Source organism: Nicotiana attenuata, unplaced genomic scaffold, assembly GCF_001879085.1.
Source record: "Nicotiana attenuata strain UT unplaced genomic scaffold, NIATTr2, whole genome shotgun sequence".
In the NCBI taxonomy this organism is placed as follows: Eukaryota; Viridiplantae; Streptophyta; class Magnoliopsida; order Solanales; family Solanaceae; genus Nicotiana; species Nicotiana attenuata.
The window spans coordinates 65,297-83,849 of NW_017674378.1; the positions used below are offsets into that span (position 1 = coordinate 65,297).

Below are 18,553 nucleotides of genomic sequence, written 5' to 3' on the forward strand. Positions count from 1 at the left end.
GGGGGTGAGGAGAGTAGCATAAAAAAATATTTTCTGCTTTCTAACCAAACACTAGAAAATATTTTCCGAAAAAAGTTTTTCCACTCACCAACCAAACAAGGGAAAATAAGTGATAAAACCACTCATTTTCCATAGAAAACATTTTCCTTCGTAGAAAACACACCCTTAAAGTGGTACTAAATTATAACTTAATTCAAAAAAGGTAAATTAATACTCCCTTCGTTTCATATTAAATGAGGTACTTTCCTTTTTAGTCTGTTCCAAAATAAATGACACATTTCTAAATTTGGAAATAATTCAACTTTAAACTCCTCATTTTACCCATTTTACCCTTAATGAGAAGCTTTTATAACCACACAAAAGTCATGGCCCCACAAAGCTTTACCCCTTAAGCTTTTAAGACCACAAATTTCAAAAGTCTTTTTTTTTTTTTTTCTTAAACTCCGTGCAGAGTCAAACTACCTCATTTAATTTGAAACGGAGGGAGTAATAAAAAAGTAAACCAGCTGACTATTAAGTAAAGGTTTGAATCAAAAAAGTGAAGCAAAAACGTTTACTAATATAGTTGCCAAGCTTTGATCCCAAGTCCCCAAGGCAGTAGAGAGCGATCAGCCACACATCTAACCAAAGCTGCAAGCGAACCTTTTGTGTCTTTAGGGGCACCAACAAATTATTAAAGGGGTCCTCCATGTATACACTGCTATATCCGAGATATATATACATTGATTTTGCCGAGGCTAACGGGTTCCGGTGACCCCTCTACCTTACATGTAGGTCCGCCCCCTGGTTTTTGGTGTCTTGACATGTGATGCAAGCAGTTGTCCTTGCTTGGATCTGGACGCTCAAAAGGACAAAGCTTTTAGTTCACTTTTCCAACTTATGTCTTGCCACATTATTTGGTCCAACAGAGTTGGATAAAAGTTTCCTGTTACATAGTCAGGACCATGTCTATTTGACATTTCTGTGCCTGTTTTTACCCGACAAATATGACTTAATATTTATACCTTAAATGACAGTTCCCTTATGTATTGTCGTCCGCTGTTTTTCATCTACTGTCATGAAAAAATAAATTTATCTTTCAGTCATATTCCTTAACTTGAATGTTTTATGCATCAATAATTCAGCTTTGCGCAGTAAAATGAAGCAGAAAGCACTTCAACAATGCAATCACTACACTGCAAAGTATGCTGAATGTGCCTCAGGAAGAACATTATCTGTTGTTTGGCAGTGCCGCAAACAAGCTAAAGAATTAAATGGGTGCCTCCATCAGTAGTATGTTCCTCATCTTTGATTCAACTTGTTCTTTCATCTTTAGTTACGTCGAAATATGTTCAGCAACTATTTGCTCTCATTTTGGTTATCATGACATCTTTTTCTTCCATTAACTTGCCTGCTATTTTCCCATGATCTGATGAGAGATTTTCTTTGAATAAGTCCTCTAGAGAAACTGAGCTTAACTGCAAGGTTCAAATAGTGATGTACCCAAATGTGAATACTGGAAGTTCGAGCTGACAAATCTAACAATCAACTTTGCACATTATCGATGGGTGATCTTCTGAAAACTTAGAATGCTTATTTCAGAAGCATGTTCATGATAGGTGTGTTAAAACTTAAGATAAACCATAAGAGGCTTATTACTTGATAAAAAAATAAAAAACTTAAGATGCACTCAAGCTTAGTCCATGGCATCCCTTTGAGATAAGCTGTGACTAAGCAAGTAAATTGATATTTACGGAGTGGTTAGAATTAAGTTATATTCGACACTTATGTCCTCAGGTTTGAACTAGACTTGCAACCCAAAGCAGAAAAAACCCGAAAGGAAATTGAAGCTAACCATGGGTATTGGGTGGGTTGGGGGGGGGGGGGGGGGCAGAACATGTAATAGGGGTAAAATTATTTCTTTTACCCGTAATTCAAAGGGGAATTTCAAGTTTATATGCAAAATTTTGTTTCGAACCAAATGTAGGTGCATTAGAGACCATCATCTAATCCTCAGCCACTCAATGAACAAACCAGAGGCAGGATAAATGATTTCCGAGGACTGTACCCCTTTCTATCCTCACAAGGTAGGGATAAGGTCTGCGTCCCCAGACCCCACGGTGTGGGATAATAGTGGGTATGTTGTTGTTGTTGAGGACTGTACCCCTTTATCTCTGCGACTAAACTAAATCCTCTGGGCAGTCAACATGTTATTGTAATATTTCAGCGCTTAAATTTCGCGATGCACTCTGATGTTCTATTTCTTTTTCCTTGTTTCTTGTTCATGCAGTACAAATGACTCTGTTTTGGAAGAAATGAAGAAAGAATACATGCTTCAACAAGACGGGAAGGAACCACCTAGAGCTTGAGTTTCACTTTCTTGATACTTACAGTTTGTAGCTCAAAACATTGTCATTTTACTTACTTTCTGCTCGGTCATGTTATACTGGAATTAGAGTGGTTTCTGCTCAGTCATGTTGTACTGGAATTAGAATGGTAGTGAGTACCAGCATAGGTTGTTCTGGTGTTTATGAAGAAGAAGAATCTTTGATTTTTTTTCTTTGCTTGAAAAGGAATAAGTCGTATTATGCAAGTCATTTCTGGGATGAGATTATTAAATGTTGCTCCATAGTTGGGATTTCGTTAAATACTTTAGTATCCAGGTCACTTTGCTATGATCAAAGTTGAGCAGATGGATTTCCATAGAGTGTCTCCAACATAGCATGTGGATTGGTCTTAAACATTAATACAAGAAAAGGATAGCTAGTTTGACAGAATGTTCAATATAGATTTGTGTTCAAACAATTTAGTTTCAAAGTTTAGTCAAATTGACTCTCGATAAGCGAAATAGGATACTTGGACATGAAAAGAAATGGTTCTCTCTTTGACAAGACGGATGTGTGTTTGGCGAGGAAAAATGAAAAATAATTACTATTTCTTAGACCTATTTTCTTATCATGTACGAGATGTTCCTAGAGTCTAGGGACCCTTTCTTAACCTATATGTGAACTGGTTAATTTTATTTTGATTTTGTCCATCTACTTGTTCGACTTTGACGAGAAAAGGACAATGTTGCTGAAAATTACCAAGTTGCTAACATTCCATGCATCTCAAGATACAATTATTGAACTATTTCCATTATAACCGCAAGAACCTAAATTACAGAAATAGTAAGAAAAGAAAATTAGAACTAAGATAGTCCGGTAATTGAAATCTTTCACCGAATCATTTGACTTTTAACTTGGATCATGGAGTTAAAATAGTAGGAAATAAAGACTAATTTATAATAGTAGGATGTCCAACATATGAAAAAACATGTGAACAAGACTAGCTAGTACGATTTAATCCTAACTAATAAAGCAACAAAAACACCCTAGCTACTATACTATATAAGTATCTAAATAAAAATAGTACTAGAAGATGAATCTTTACTAACAACCTAAAAATCTTCGATAAAACTGTGAGTTTTCTTAGCACAAAGCTTTTCTAACTCTTTGACAACTTCTTCAATTTCTTCATCTCCTTTGGAACAAAGGATTTCCTTCATATCCCTTGCCTTTTGCCTTACAAATTCACCTTCCTTCTCTATCACCACTTGGTTGATTATGGCTGCAACTACCTCTCTATGAAGCTTTGCATTACTGTCCCTCACAACTTCCACAGCAATACCAACCTCTTCAACAAGCCTAGAGTTAATTGGTCGATCAATATGCATTGGCATAGCGATAATCGGAACCCCATATTTCACGCTTTCCATTACTGAACTCCATCCACAATGACTCACAAATCCGCCGATACTTGAATGCTCCAAGATTTTTGCCTGTGGTGCCCATCCTTTAAAAACTTTTTCCCTATTCCCTACCCTATTGAAAAAACCTTTAGGTAATGCCTCTTCAAGTTCAACATCTTCCCCTTTTTGAAACCTTATAGGCCATATAAAATTCACCTTACTATTTTCCATCCCACAAGTAATCTCCAATAAATCTTCCTTGGACAAAAAATACTCACTTCCAAAAGATACAAATATTGTGGATTTCTCCTCTTTTTCATTCAACCATGTTATTAACTCTGATTCTCCATCGTCAAGAGTAGGTTCTTGAACTAATGGACCAACTGGCACAACTTTTTTCCCAGTTAAATTAGTGACATAATCACTATACTTACCCTCAATCTCCTTAAAACTTTTTATCAAAACAATATCACTAGATAGGTAAAAACAATCTCTAACTCGCTTTTTATCTTCCTCAAGCTTTTCCATAGGCATAGATGATTCATCTTTCTCTATACGAGCGATCTCATAGTCACGATAATATATAGACGAAAAGGGAAATTTTATACCTGGCTTGTTGAACACATGCAACATATAAGAGGTCATTGTAGAGCTACTACTAATAAATTCAACAGCAGGGATTTTTAACTCAGCAGCAGCCTTTGGAGCCCAAGGTTGGAGAAAATCATAAATCAATAAATCAGGTTTTAGGCTTTTCAAGATTAGGGTAAAATCAGGACTGGCTAAGTCAAAAGCTTCTTTGAGAGAGTTCATTAGATGAGGTGGGAGACCATTGGTAGTGTGGTGACAAGGAGGAAGATTAGGTAAAGTTTGGAGATGAAGTTCCAAGAATTGGATTGACGGTGAAAATTCTGGGCTAAACTTTTTCTTAATAGAGCTTAAGTTTACTGGCGTAGAACACAAGTAAAGAAGTTTCTTTGGCTGAGCTTTTTGGCTAACTCTAAGAAGGGAGAAATGTGACCATAACCTAACCATGGAAACATCAAAACTCGAAGTGGTTTTTGATTATCCATAAAACCATTCATGATTTCTTGAGTTTCTCTTCTTTTTCAAACTTACTTTCTTCTCAAAACTTTTATGCATGCAAAAAGGGATTGATATGGAGGTATATTTATAGTTCATCCTAAACAAGTTTATTATATGGTAAGTTGAAGATTGAAAGATCTATAAGTGTTTAATGCACAAACACGTACGTACAAGGAAAATGCGACTATATATTTTTGGTATACGTATAATATCTGCATGGTTCACTTTCCTTTTGCCTTGATCCACTTTACGTATTTGACTTCTTATATAAGAGCATCTTTACATGGGATGACAGCAAATGCTAGGCTGAAAAATGGTACCATATAAAGAATTTGTCGTCGAAATATGCACGCTAGACCTAATATGGAAAAGATGTATACAACTTATATGCATTTAATTAAGTGTATAATCAATGTATTTTAACATAATGTAACACCTCTTACAAAAACAGTTACTTTTAGACGGTTGTAGTTATCTTTTAGGTAAAATAATAGTGTAAATATAGACCGTAATTTATCAAAATTAAACTCATGATTGGGAAAACAATTCCTTTTTCTTTTGATCTTTGAGGATTCAGCTTCATGAATTATTCGAGCTTGATCCTGTGCTTTGCTGGCCACAGTATGTTTTACTAGTAGTAATGTAACGACCCGGCCGGTCGTTTTGAGAATTAACGCCCCGATCCCCTTTTAACTGCTTTCCCCGTGTTAATTTCTACTATTGTGATTTGTCGGGAAGATTCGTTTTGAATTTCAGAGTGTTTTGGGACACTTAGTCCCTAAATGAGAGCTTAAGCTTTAGAATTTGGACCGTAGTCGGAACAGTGTGAAGACGGCCTCGGAATGGAATTTTGTTAGCTCCGTTGGGTGATTTCAGGCTTAGGGGCATGTTCGGATTGTGTTTTGGAGGTCCGTAGCTTATTTAGGCTTGAAATGCCGAAAGTTGAATTTTTGAAGTTTCCGGATCGATAGTGAAATTTTGATATCGGGGTCGGAATTTGATTCCGAAAGTTGGAATAGTTCCGTAGTGTTGAATGTGACTTGTGTGCAAAATTTGGGGTCACTCGGACATGGTTTGGTTGGTTTCGGCATCGGTTGTAGGATTCTTGAAATTTCAAGTTCTTTAGGCTTGGATTGGAGGGTGATTCGTGGTTTTAGCGTTGTTTGATGTGATTTGAGGGTTGGACTAAGTTCGTATGATATTTTAGGATCGGTTGGCATGTTTGGTTGAGGTCCCGGGGACCTCGGATAAGTTTCAGATGCTTAACGGAAGTTGATTTGGACTTAGGCAATTGCTGATATTGCTGAACCTGCTATAACCGCACCTGCGTATGTAGGACTGCAGGTGCGGCGTTGCAAAAGCGGCTCAGTAACCGCAAAAGCGGGTTCGGCCTGGTGCTCCAGGGACCGCAGATGTGGCTGGGAGACCGCAGATGCGGTACCGCAAATGCGGCCCAGTGACCGCAAATGCAGCCCTAGCCCGGATAACTGGGTTTCGCACCTGCGATGCTTTTCCTGCAGGTGCGGGATCGCAGATGCAGTCCCATGACCACAGAAGCGGAAATCGCTGGCAGAAAAGAGAGAAAAATCGAAGGTTTGAGTTCATAACTCTATAAATCGAATTGGAGCTCGGTGGAGGGCGATTTCTGGAGGCATTTTGAAGGAGAAAGATTGGATAATGAATTCTAACTCTAATTTGGTTCAAATACATTAATCTATTGTTAGTTTTATCATTTAATTTCGGATTTGGGGTGAAAAATTGTGAAAATTTGAGAAAAATTCTTAGGCCGAATTTTGGGATTTTGATTGAGGTTTTGGTATCAGATTTGAGTGATTTTGGTATGGTTAGACTCGTGAGTGAATGTGGTGTTCATAATCCGTAATTGTTACCCGATTTCGAGACGTGGGCTCGGGGAGGATTTTTTGGCGTTTTTCTATTTTCTTGCCTTAGCTTCGATTCCTTTAGCTAAACTCATTGTTTGTAGTTATATTTACATTATGAAATTGATTTGATTAGATTTGGGCTACTCGGAGTTGGATACTCGTGGCAAAAGCATGATTTCAGATTGATTGAGCTTTGTTCGAGGTAAGTGGCTTGCCTAACCTTGTGTGGGGGAACTCTCCTTAGGATTTTGGTACTGTTGCTATATGAATGCCATGTAAGTGAGGTGACGACTGCGTACACGTGCTAATTGTTGAAATACCCTGATTTTCATTAAGTAAATATTTGTGTTTTCTTTTAATTGAGCAATACTTGTACCTGAAGTTTCCTGTTTAGCTTAGGAAAGTATGATTATGTGACTTAATTGCCTTATTTGCTTTAACTGTTTACTTGGATTCTGTGAAGCATGTTTAGAGTAGAAATTCCTGTTATTCTTGAAGAGAACTGTAGATTTCCTTCTTGAGACAGTTGTGTGTTTACTTTGGGACTACAGGGCGGTATCCTGGGAGATCCCCCTTGTTTATTTACTTTGGGACTACAGATCGGTATTCCGGGAGATCCCCCTGCACATTTATAATTGGGACTACGGGACGATATCCCAGGAGATCCCCTGTACTAGATATTTATGTTTGGGACTACGGATCGGTATTCCGGGAGATCCCCCTGCACATTTACGATTTGGACTACGGGACGATATCCCGGGAGATCCTATGTACATTTATGTTTGGGACTACGGGACGTTATCCTGGGAGATCCCCTGTTGTTGTCTCTATTGTACTAAGTTATTTCTTCTTGTGACTTCATCCTTATTGACTGTTAGCATCTTTAATTATACTGTCTCACTTTACATTATTTTACCTTGTTATATGTATAACCAGTAGGGCCCTGACCTTCCTCGTCACTACTCGACCGAGATTAGGCTTGGCACTTACTGGGTACCGTTGTGGTGTACTCAGCCTTTTTTTTCGTGTGCAGATCCAGGTTCCTCTGCTCAGCCATACTATCAGTGAGGCAAGGCAATCTCAGAGACTTCAAGGTATATCTGTCGCGTCCGCAGACCTAGAAGTCCCTCTCTATTCTCCCTTTCAGCAATAGACTTCTTGTATTTACTTTTGTTTAGATTTTTGGAGTTAGAACACTATGTATTTCTCTAGCTTATGATTCATGATATTTCGGATTTTGGGAGTGTTTTGTTAAGTTTGAAAGAGTGTTATTGTATATGCCGATCGACATTATAACCTTCTTTATTATATGACCCGTAAATTGCTAGTTCGTATCTTTTAATTCTTTTTCCGCTAATTGTTAGGCTTACCTAGTCGTAGAGACTAGGTGCCGTAACGACAGTTCAGGGAGGGAGAACTTGGGTCGTGACAAGTTGGTATTAGAGCTCTAGGTTCATAGGAGTCATGAATCACAAGCCGGTTTATTTGAGTCTCGCGGATCTGTACTTATCTACGAGAGGCTATGTAACTGTTAGGAAAATTCCACTTCATTTGATTTCCTTGTCGTGCGAGAATTTTGATATCAAAATTCTAAACCTTTGTCTTCTATTCTCTAACAGATGGTGAGGACACGAGCTACCAGAGATGACCAGACACCCGCGCCCCCTGCTAGAGCTGTTAGAGGTCGGGGCCGGGGTAGAGGCCGAGGACGCGCACGTGGTGCAGCCAGAGCACCCGCGTGAGCTGCTACAGAGGAGCCACCAGCAGCTCCAGCCGGAGCCCAGGCGCCTGATACGTCTACTGCTACTACTACTCCAGCTCTCCAAGAGACCCTTGCACAATTCATGAGCATGTACACCACTCTAGCTACGGCAGGGTTGCTTCCCCTTGCTACAGCCACATCTTAGGCCGGGGGAGGAGCACAGACTCCCACAGCCCGCACTCCTGAGCAGCGGGTGCAGGTCGATCAGGTCCCAGAGATTATATCGGTACCGCCTGTAGCTCCAATTCAGCCCGAGGATAGGGCAGTAGCTTCAGAGGAGGAGCAGCGGAGGCTTGAGAGGTTCAAGAAGTACCAGCCTCTTACATTCAGTGGTCTAGCATCAGAGGATGCTCAGGGATTTCTAGAGGAATGCTACCGTATTCTCCGCATTATGGGTATATCAGGATTGAGTGGGGTTTCTTTCACTGCCTTCCAGCTTCGAGGAGCAGCCTATCAGTGGTGGCGTACTTTTGAGTTGGACAGTCCAACTGAGGTAGCTTCCCTTACATGGACCCAGTTTTCAAATATGTTCTTGAGGGAGTATGTTCTCTAGAGCCTCAAGGACGCATGGCGCGCACAGTTTGAGCATTTGCGCCAGGGTACCATGACAGTTTCAGAGTATGCTGTCCGTTTTACTGACTTGGCTAGGCATGCACCGACCTTGGTTTCTACGGTTCGCGAGAGAGTTCGTCGGTTTATTAAGGGGCTTATTTCCAGCATCAGATCTAGCATGGCCCAGGAGTTGGAGATGGATATTTCTTATCAGCATGTGGTGAGCATTGCTAGGAGAGTAGAGGGCATGCATGCTCGGGATAGAGAGGAGAGAGAGGCCAAAAGGTCTCGAGAGTCGGGCCATTATTCTGGTGCCCGTGCCCCAGCTGTAGTTCGTCATGGTAGGGGTTATACGAGTCGCCCCGTTCATTTAGCTCAGCAGCCAGTGGTATTCCAGCTCCTTCTAGACCTCAAGAGCCTTATTATGCACCTCCAATATCTAGTGTGCCTCCTGCACGGGGTGCTTTCAGTGGTCAGTCCAGCAGACCTGTCTCGAGCCAATCACAGCCGCCACGTCCTCCTAGAGCTTGTTTTGAGTGTGGCGACACACGCCCTATGGTAAGGGATTGCCCCAGACTTAGGAGGGGTGCACCTCCGTAGACTTCTCAGCTACAGCGTGCTCCACAGAGTTCCCAGGCTATGATTACAGCACCAGTTGCTACCCCACCTGCCCAGCCAGCTAAAGGTGGAGGTCGGAGAGGTAGAGGTCGCCCTAGAGTGGGAGGCCAGGCCAGATACTATGACCTTCTGCCCGTACTGAGGTTGTTACCTCCGATTCTATCATCACAGGTATTGTTCCGGTCTATCGTAGAGATGCATCGGTTCTATTCGATCAAGGCTCCACTTATTCTTATGTGTCCTCTTATTTTGCCCCGCATTTGGGCGTATCTCGGGATTCTTTGAGTTCCCCAGTTTATGTTTCTACTCCTGTGGAAGATTCTCTTGTTGTGGACTGCGTTTATCGGTCGTATTTGATTGCTCTTAGTGGTTTCGAGACTAGAGCCGATTTGTTATTTCTCAGCATGGTAGATTTTCATGTTATCTTGGGCATGGACTAGTTGTCGCCCCATTATGCTATTCTTGATTGTCACGCCAAAACCATGACGCTGGCTATGCCAAGTGTACCGCGAGTAGAGTGGAGGGGTACCTTAGATCATACTTCCAGTAGAAAGTTCAGCGAATGGTTGAGAAGGGGTGTGACGCGTATCTAGCTTATGTGAGAGATGTCAGTATTGATACCCCTACAATTGATTCAGTCCCAGTAGTACGAGATTTATTTGATGTGTTTCCAGCTGATCTTCCGGGCGTGCCGCCCGACAGAGATATTGATTTTTGGCATTGATCGGTTGCCGGGCAATCAGCCCATTTCTATTCCTCCTTACCGTATGGCTCCTCCTGAGTTGAAGGAGTTGAAGGAATAGTTGCAGGAATTGCTTGATAAGGTTTTTCGGCCCAGTGTATTGCCTTGGGGTGCTCCTGTCTTGTTTGTAAAGAAGAAGGATGGTTCCATGCGTATGTGCATTGATTACCGCCAGTTAAACAAAGTTACAGTGAAGAACCGGTATCCTTTGCCTCCTATTGATGACCTGTTTGATCAGTTACAGGGTGCTCGTGTATTTTCTAAGATTTACTTGCGTTCAGGTTATCATCAGTTGAAGATTCGGGACCTAGATATCCCGAAGACTGCTTTTCGGACTCGGTATGGTCATTACGAGTTCCTTTTTATGTCATTTGGGCTGACCAATGCCCCAGCAGCATTTATGCACTTGATGCACAGTGTATTCCGGCCATATCTTGACTCGTTCGTCATTGTGTTTATTGATGACATTCTGGTATACTCCCGAAGTCGGGAAGATCATGAGTAGCACCTGAGGACAGTGCTTCAGACTTTGAGGAAAAGAAGTTATATGCAAAGTTCTCGAAATGTGAGTTCTGGTTGGATTCCGTGGCATTCTTGGGTCATGTAGTGTCGAGTGAGGGGATCAAGGTGGATCCGAAGAAGGTAGAAGCAGTGGAGAGTTGGCCCAGACCATCCTCAGCTACAGAGATCCGTAGTTTTCTTGGCTTGGCAGGTTATTACCGTCGGTTTGTTGAGGGATTTTGTCTATTGCAGCACCTATGGCCAGGCTGACCCAGATGGGTGCTCTGTTCAGGTGGACGGAGAAGTGTGAGGAGAGCTTTCAGAAGCTCAAGACAGCTTTGACTACAGCCCCAGTATTGATATTGCCTACAGGTTCGTGGTCTTATACTGTCTATTGTGATGCCTCGAAGATTGGCCTTGGAGCGGTATTGATGCAGGATGGTGGGGTGATTGCCTACGCATCCAGACAGCTGAAGGTGCATGAGAAGAATTATCTGTCCATGATCTCGAGTTAGCTGCTATTGTTCACGCCTTGAAGATCTGGCGTCATTATTTGTACGGTGTTCCTTGTGAGATCTATACTGATCACCGGAGTTTGCAGCATCAGTTCAAGCAAGGACCTTAATTTGCACAAGAGGAGGTGGTTAGAGCTGGTGAAGGACTATGACATCACTATCTTGTATCACCCGGGCAAGGCCAATGTAGTGGCCGATGCTTTGAGTCGCCGGGCGGAGAGTTTGGTGAGTTTGGCTTATCTACCAGCAGTAGAGAGGCCCATGGCGATGGATGTTTGGGCCTTAGCCAGCCAGTTTGTGAGGTTGGATCTTTCGGAGCCCAGTCGAGTCCTTGCTTGTGTGGTTTCTCGATCGTCCTTGTTCGATCGTATTAGAGAGCGACAGTATGATGACCCTCATTTTCTTGTCCTCAAGGACAAGGTTCTGCATGGTGATGCCAGAGATGTGACCATTGGTGATGACGGGGTATTGAGGATGCAAGGTCGGATATGTATGCCCAATGTTGATGGGCTACGGGAGTTGATTCTAGAGGAGGCCCACAGTTCGCGGTATTCCATCCATCCGGGTGCCGCGAAGATGTACTAGGATTTGAGGCAGCACTATTGGTGGAGGAGGATGAAGAAGGATATAGTTGGGTTTGTAGCTCGGTGTCTCAATTGTCAGCAGGTAAAGTATGAGCACCAAAGATCGGGTGGCTTGCTTTAGCAGATAGAGATTCCGGAGTGGAAGTGGGAGCGGATCACCATGGACTTCCACAGACCTTGAGAAAGTTCGATGCTATTTGGGTGATTGTGGATCGGCTGACCAAGTCTGCACACTTCATTCCTGTGTGTACTACCTATTCTTCAGAGCGGTTGGCTGAGATTTATATCCGGGAGATTGTTCGTCTGCATGGTATTCCAGTTTCCATCATTTCGGATAGAGGTATTCATTTCACATCACTGTTCTGGAGGGTCGTACAGCATGAGTTGGGTACTCGGGTGGAGTTGAGCACAACATTTCACCCCCAGATGGACGTATAGTCCGAGCGCACTATTCAGATTCTTGAGGATATCCTCCGCGCGTGTGTGATGGAGTTTGGAGGTTCTTGGGATCAGTTCTTGCCACTAGCGAAGTTTGCCTACAACAACAGTTATCTGTCCAACATTTAGATGGCACCATATGAGGCTCTGTATGGTAGGCGGTGTAGATCCCCTGTGGGTTGGTTTGAGCCGGGCGAGGCTAGATTATTGGGCACAGACTTGGTTCAGGACGCTTTGGAGAAGGTTAAGGTGATTCAAGATAGACTCCGCACAGCCCGGTCCAGACGGAAGAGTTATGCGGACCGGAAGGTTCGCGATGTATTTATGGTTGGAGAGCGGGTCTTACTTCGGGTTTCGCCTATGAAAAGCGTTATGAGATTTGGGAAGAAGGGGAAATTGAGTCCGAGGTTTATTTGTCCTTTTGAGGTATTGCGACGTGTTGGGGAGATTGCTTATGAGCTTGCCTTACCTCCCAACATGGCAGGAGTTCACCCGGTATTTCATATCTCGATGCTCCAGAAGTATCACCGTGATCCGTCGCAGGTGTTGGATTTTAGTTCAGTCCAGCTGGACAAGGATCTATCTTATGTTGAGGAGCCAGTGGCTATATTGGATAGGCAGGTTCGAAAGGTGAGGTCAAAGAGCATTGCATCAGTGAAGGTTCAGTGGCGGGGTTAGCCGATCGAGGAGGCGACTTGGGAGACTGAGCAGGATATGCGCAGCCGTTACCCTCATCTTTTCTTCACTTCAGGTATGTCTCTATGCTCGTTCGAGGATGAATGGATGTTTTAAGAGGGGGAGGATGTAATAACCCGACCGGTCATTTTGAGAATTAACGCCCTGATCCCCTATTAACTGCTTTCCCCGTGTTTATTTCTGCTATTGTGATTTACCGGGAAGATTCGTTTTGAGTTTCGGAGTGTTTTGGGACACTTAGTCCCTAAATGAGAGCTTAAGCTTTACAATTTGGACCGTAGTCGGAACAGTGTGAAGACGACCTCGAAATGGAATTTTGTCGATTCCGTTAGCTCCGTTGGGTGATTTTGGGCTTAGGGGCGTGTTCGGATTGTGTTTTGGAGGTCCGTAGCTTATTTAGGCTTGAAATGCCGAAAGTTGAATTTTTGAAGTTTCCGGATCGATAGTGAAATTTAGATATCATGGTCGGAATCCGATTCCGAAAGTTAGAATAGTTCTGTAGTGTTGAATGTGACTTGTGTGCAAAATTTGGGGTCAATTGGACATGGTTTGGTTGGTTTCGGCATCGGTTGTAGGATTCTTGAAATTTCAAGTTCTTTAGGCTTGCATTGGAGGGTAATTCGTGGTTTTGGCATTGTTTGATGTGATTTGAGGGTTGGACTAAGTTCGTATGATGTTTTAGGATCGGTTGGCATGTTTGGTTGAGGTCCCGGGGGCCTCGGATGAGTTTCGGATGCTTAACGGAAGTTGATTTGGACTTAGGCAATTGCTGATATTGCTGAACCTACTATAACCGCACCTGCGTATGTAGGACCGCAGGTGCGGCGCCGCAAAAGCGGCTCAGTAACCGCAGAAGCGGGTTTGGCCTGGTGCTCCTGGGACTGCAGATGCGGCTGGGAGACCGCAGATGCGGTACCGCAAATGCGGCCCAGTGACCGTAGATGCGGCCCCAGCCCGGATAAGTGGGTTTCGCACCTGCGATGCTTTTCCCGCAAGTGCGGGACCGCAGATGCGGCCCCATGACCGCAGAAGCGGAAATCGCTGGCCGAAAAGAGAGAAAAATCGAGGGTTTGAGTTCATAACTCTAAAAATCGAATTCGAGCTCGGTGGAGGGCGATTTCTGGAGGGATTTTGAAGGAGAAAGATTGGGTAATGAATTCTAACTCTAATTTGGTTCTAATACATTAATCTAATGTTAGTTTTATCATTTAATTTCGGATTCTGGGTGAAAATTGGGAAAAATTGAGAAAAGTTCTTAGGCCGAATTTTGGGATTTTGATCGAGATTTTGGTATCGGATTTGAGTGATTTTGGTATGGTCAGACTCGTGAGTGAATGGGTGTTCATAATTCGTAATTTTTACCCGATTTTGAGACGTGGGCCCGGGGAGGATTTTTGGGCGTTTTTCTATTTTCTTGCCTTAGCTTTGATTCCTTTAGCTAAACTCGTTGTTTGTAGTTATATTTACATTATGAAATTGATTTGATTTGATATGGGCCACTCGAAGTTGGATACTCGTGGCAAGAGCATGATTTCAGATTGATTGAGCTTGGTTCGACGTAAGTGGCTTGCCTAGCCTTGTGTGGGGGAACTCCCCCTAGGATTTCGGTACTGTCGCTATATGAATGCCATGTTTGTGAGGTGACGAGTGCGTACACGTGCTAATTGTTGAAAAACCCCAATTTTGATTAAGTAAATATCTGTGTTTTCTTTTAATTGAGCAATACTTGTACCCGAAGTTTCCTGTTTAGCTTAGGAAAGCATGATTATGTGACTTAACTGCCTTATCTGCTTTAATTGTTTACTTGGATTCCGTGAAGCATGTTTAGAGTAGAAATTCCTGTTTTTCTTGAATAGAACTGTAGATTTCCTTCTTGAGGTTGTTGTGTGTTACTTTGGGACTACGGGACGATATCCCGGGAGATCCACCTTGTTTGTTTACTTTGGGATTACGGATAGGTATTCCGGGAGATCCCCCTGCACATTTATAATTGGGACTACGGGACGATATCCCGGGAGATCCCCCTATACTAGATATTTATGTTTGGGACTACGAATAGGTATTCCGGGAGATGCCCCTGCACATTTACAATTTGGACTACGGGACGATATCCCGGGAGATCCTATGTACATTTATGTTTGGGACTACGGAACGTTATCTTGGGAGATCCCCTGTTGTTGTCTCAGTGTACTAAGTTATTTCTTCATGTGACTTCATCCTTATTGACTGTTAGCATCTTTAATTATACTGTCTCACTTTACGTTATTTTACCTTGTTATATGTATAATCAATAGGGCCCTGACCTTCCTCGTCACTACTCGATCGAGGTTAGGCTTGGCACTTACTGGGTACCGTTATGGTGTACTCATGCCCTTTCCTGCACATGTTTTTCTTGTGCAGATCCAGGTTCCTCTGCTCAGCCATACTATCAGTGAGCCGAGGCGATCTCAGAGACTTCAAGGTATATCTGCCACGTCCGCAGACCTAGAAGTCCCTCTCTATTCTCCCTTTCAGCAATAGACTTCTTGTTTTTACTTTTGCTTAGACTTCTGGGGTTTGAACACTATGTATTTCTCTAGCTTGTGATTCATGAAATTCCGATTTTTGGGAGTGTTTTGTTCAGTTTGAAAGAGTGTTATTGTATACGCCGAGCGGCATTATAACCTTCTTTATTATATTACCCGTAAATTGCTAGTTCGAATCTTTTAATTCTTTTTCCGCTAATTGTTAGGCTTACCTTATCATAGAGACTAGGTACCATCACGACAGTTCATGGGGGGAGAACTTGGGTTGTGACAAATAAACTTTTTCTTCCCACGTTTTCTCCAATATCAAAGAAACCAGTAGTATAAAGTGTTAAATTAATTAAGCGCTAGTCAAACAAACTACATGAAAACTTAAAAGAGATAGAATGGTAGCCTTGGAAGGATCACTTCTTTGACAGCTTGAGATGATCATTTCCACTAGGGGTGTTCATAAAAATCCGAAAAACCGAACCAAACCGACCAAAAAAATCGATACTTTTTGGTTTGGTTTGGTTTTGGTTTTGAATTTTAAAAACCGATCAAATTTGGTTTGGTTTTGGTTTTAATCAGAAAATAGCCGAACCAAACCGACTGTAGGAGTAGCTATTTCAAATTTATTCTTACACCTATATATATGTATATTTTTATACAAAGTTTCAAAAATTTAATGGTAAATGTTAATAGTTTGCACTTTTAGTATAGTTCTTTACCTTTACATTCTAGTTTGATTGGTAGTTTTCTTTTGTTAAGTGTAAGAATCCATTTCGTATTAAAAATAATATATTTTTAATTGAGTCCTTAAAGTATTCATCACTATTTGATTATCATCAATATATCTTGGTAAATAATATTTTCTCAACGGGCAATTGATTTGATAATGTTACATCGAAAATGTGGTCTGCGGAATATGTGTTTGGTAGTGTATGTCTTATATTTAAGAAAAAACCGACAAATAACCGAAAAAAAGAAAAACTGACATAAACCGAATCGAGGAAAAACCGACTTAATTGGTTTGGTTTGATTCTAATATTTGAAAAACCGACTTACTTGGTTTGGTTTCTTGTTAGGGAAAAACCGATCCAAACCGAACCATGAACACCCCTAATTTCCACCTCTAATTTAATTTATTTCCTTTCTCTCAAGTAATCTACTCCTATTAACTTATATTTTTTTTATAATAAAGGGCCGATTAATTCGGATTTGTGATAGAAAGTCACATTAAAAAGATAAAGCGCTCCTTATTACAAAGACGAACTATATTCCTAAAGTTCGAACTTTAGAGCTCTATTATAATCAGAGACCCACCATAACCTTTGGCGGTGGAGAACGATTATTTGTGTTTGTACCCTACACCAATAAGAGACGATTTTTACATGTTCGGCTTTTTCATAGTGCTTTTGGCCTGACGAATATCAGCAGCATTTCATATTCCATAATCAAAGCCATATCTAATTTCTTCATTTACTATGTAAAAGTATTGGTACCACACCATAACAATAAATTTAGTGTAATTTAACAAGCGAGAAGGGTAGAGTGTAGAGTGTACACAAAATTTACCCTAATTTCTTTATTTCTTGCTATTCCTTTTCAGTTTCTTTTATAACTAGATTTCTTTTCCTTTTTTATTTCTGGTAACTATGTTAATTGGAAAGCTATGGTAGTTATTTCGTTTAGGCGGTAATACTTACCTCTTATGTACCAAAACAAGGTAATTAATACGTATTCTGAAATCAATCTCCATACATATAAATGGAACCTTAGATTCCCAAGTGTTTATATATAGACAAGTTTATTTGAAAAGAGTAGAAATAATCTTTCTTTCTTTTTTTTATAAATCATATTCTGACGTTTTTCATTTCTCGAATTTTTGAACGTTATTCTTCATTAGTGTTTTTAATGTGCACAATTATTTACAGAAGCCAAGTGGGATTTCTTTCTTCAGACAAGCCAAGTGGGATGAAAGAGTTAAATTATACATTCAATGAGAAAATAAGATTAAAGTAAAAAAATTTAATACCGAGAAAAGAAATACCCCGTTACTCGAAACAGCTAATTTGGATGGTTGTTACCTATTGTATTGTATCGTATTGTTACTTTAAATACAATGTTTGTTTTTATTGTTACTTAAATTTTATTGTATCGTATTGTTAAATCCGTCATTACGTAAAAGTATCAATTTATCTAACGATCGATTTGGTGTGGTCGCGTCGTTAGCTTGTTTTTTTCCCTTCTCATTTGCCCTTCTTATTATTAAATAATCATATTTTATCATTTACCCTACCTTCTTATATAACAATTCTACTTCATACCTTACTTTTTCTTTGTAATATTTCAAGTTTATTCTTTATATTATTGGTACATGACATATAAAACGACGTCAAACTATATAATTTATCCAAATATTGTATACTTCAAAATAATACAGTACAATACAATACAATATAATATGATAAGATATAGTATGAAACGATACAGAACAACCATCCAAACAAGTTGTAAGCGGTATAAGCTTATCAATTTATAAACGGCCAAGGGTCATATATATCCATGTACTATGAGAAAACGTTTAAATATATCCTCCTTTATAGTTTATGTCCAAGTATAACGAGCGATACATTTAAATATTTTCTGGTAGTACATGAGTATATTTGGCGCTTTTTCGATTTATAAATTATAATGTAACTTTTTAGATATGCGGTATTATAAGTCAGAACTTCGAGAAAGGTAGGTGTAATTCTCCTATATATAGGATTTATAATTAAAAGTTAGAATAAACTGCCAGCGAGCTACATATATGATCTTCATATATCTTATTTTATTTAAGGAAATAACTACAATAAATTCTTACCATTCACCTTGATCTTGTTCCAAAAGAATCTTTAGAATTTTAAGGAATACCTTTGCACTAGAAAATCTATGTTAGTTGTAACGATCCGGCCGGT

At 40.7% G+C, this 18,553-nt stretch overlaps 3 protein-coding genes across 3 annotated transcripts in view; 2 read left to right on the top strand and 1 right to left on the bottom strand.

Moving 5' to 3' along the window:
• LOC109218545 (uncharacterized protein DDB_G0275933) overlaps nt 1-2,622 on the top strand; it is a 5,045-nt gene extending 2,423 nt beyond the window's left edge. The window contains exons 2-3 of the mRNA XM_019382920.1: nt 1,125-1,272; nt 2,270-2,622. Of these exons, the coding sequence (XP_019238465.1) occupies nt 1,125-1,272; nt 2,270-2,348 (227 nt within the window). The 3' untranslated portion in view covers nt 2,349-2,622. The remainder of the gene's footprint in view (nt 1-1,124; nt 1,273-2,269) is intronic.
• Nucleotides 2,623-3,418: 796 nt separating this feature from the next.
• LOC109218543 (beta-D-glucosyl crocetin beta-1,6-glucosyltransferase-like) lies at nt 3,419-4,744 on the bottom strand. The gene has a single exon (XM_019382917.1). The coding sequence runs from the start codon at nt 4,742-4,744 to the stop codon at nt 3,419-3,421; it is 1,326 nt and encodes a 441-aa protein (XP_019238462.1).
• A 5,762-nt stretch (nt 4,745-10,506) lies between these two features.
• On the top strand, nt 10,507-10,857 carry LOC109218544 (RNA-directed DNA polymerase homolog). Its single transcript, XM_019382919.1, has one exon. It carries the CDS (start codon nt 10,507-10,509, stop codon nt 10,855-10,857), a length of 351 nt encoding a protein of 116 aa, XP_019238464.1.
• The last annotated feature ends 7,696 nt before the right edge of the window (nt 10,858-18,553 follow it).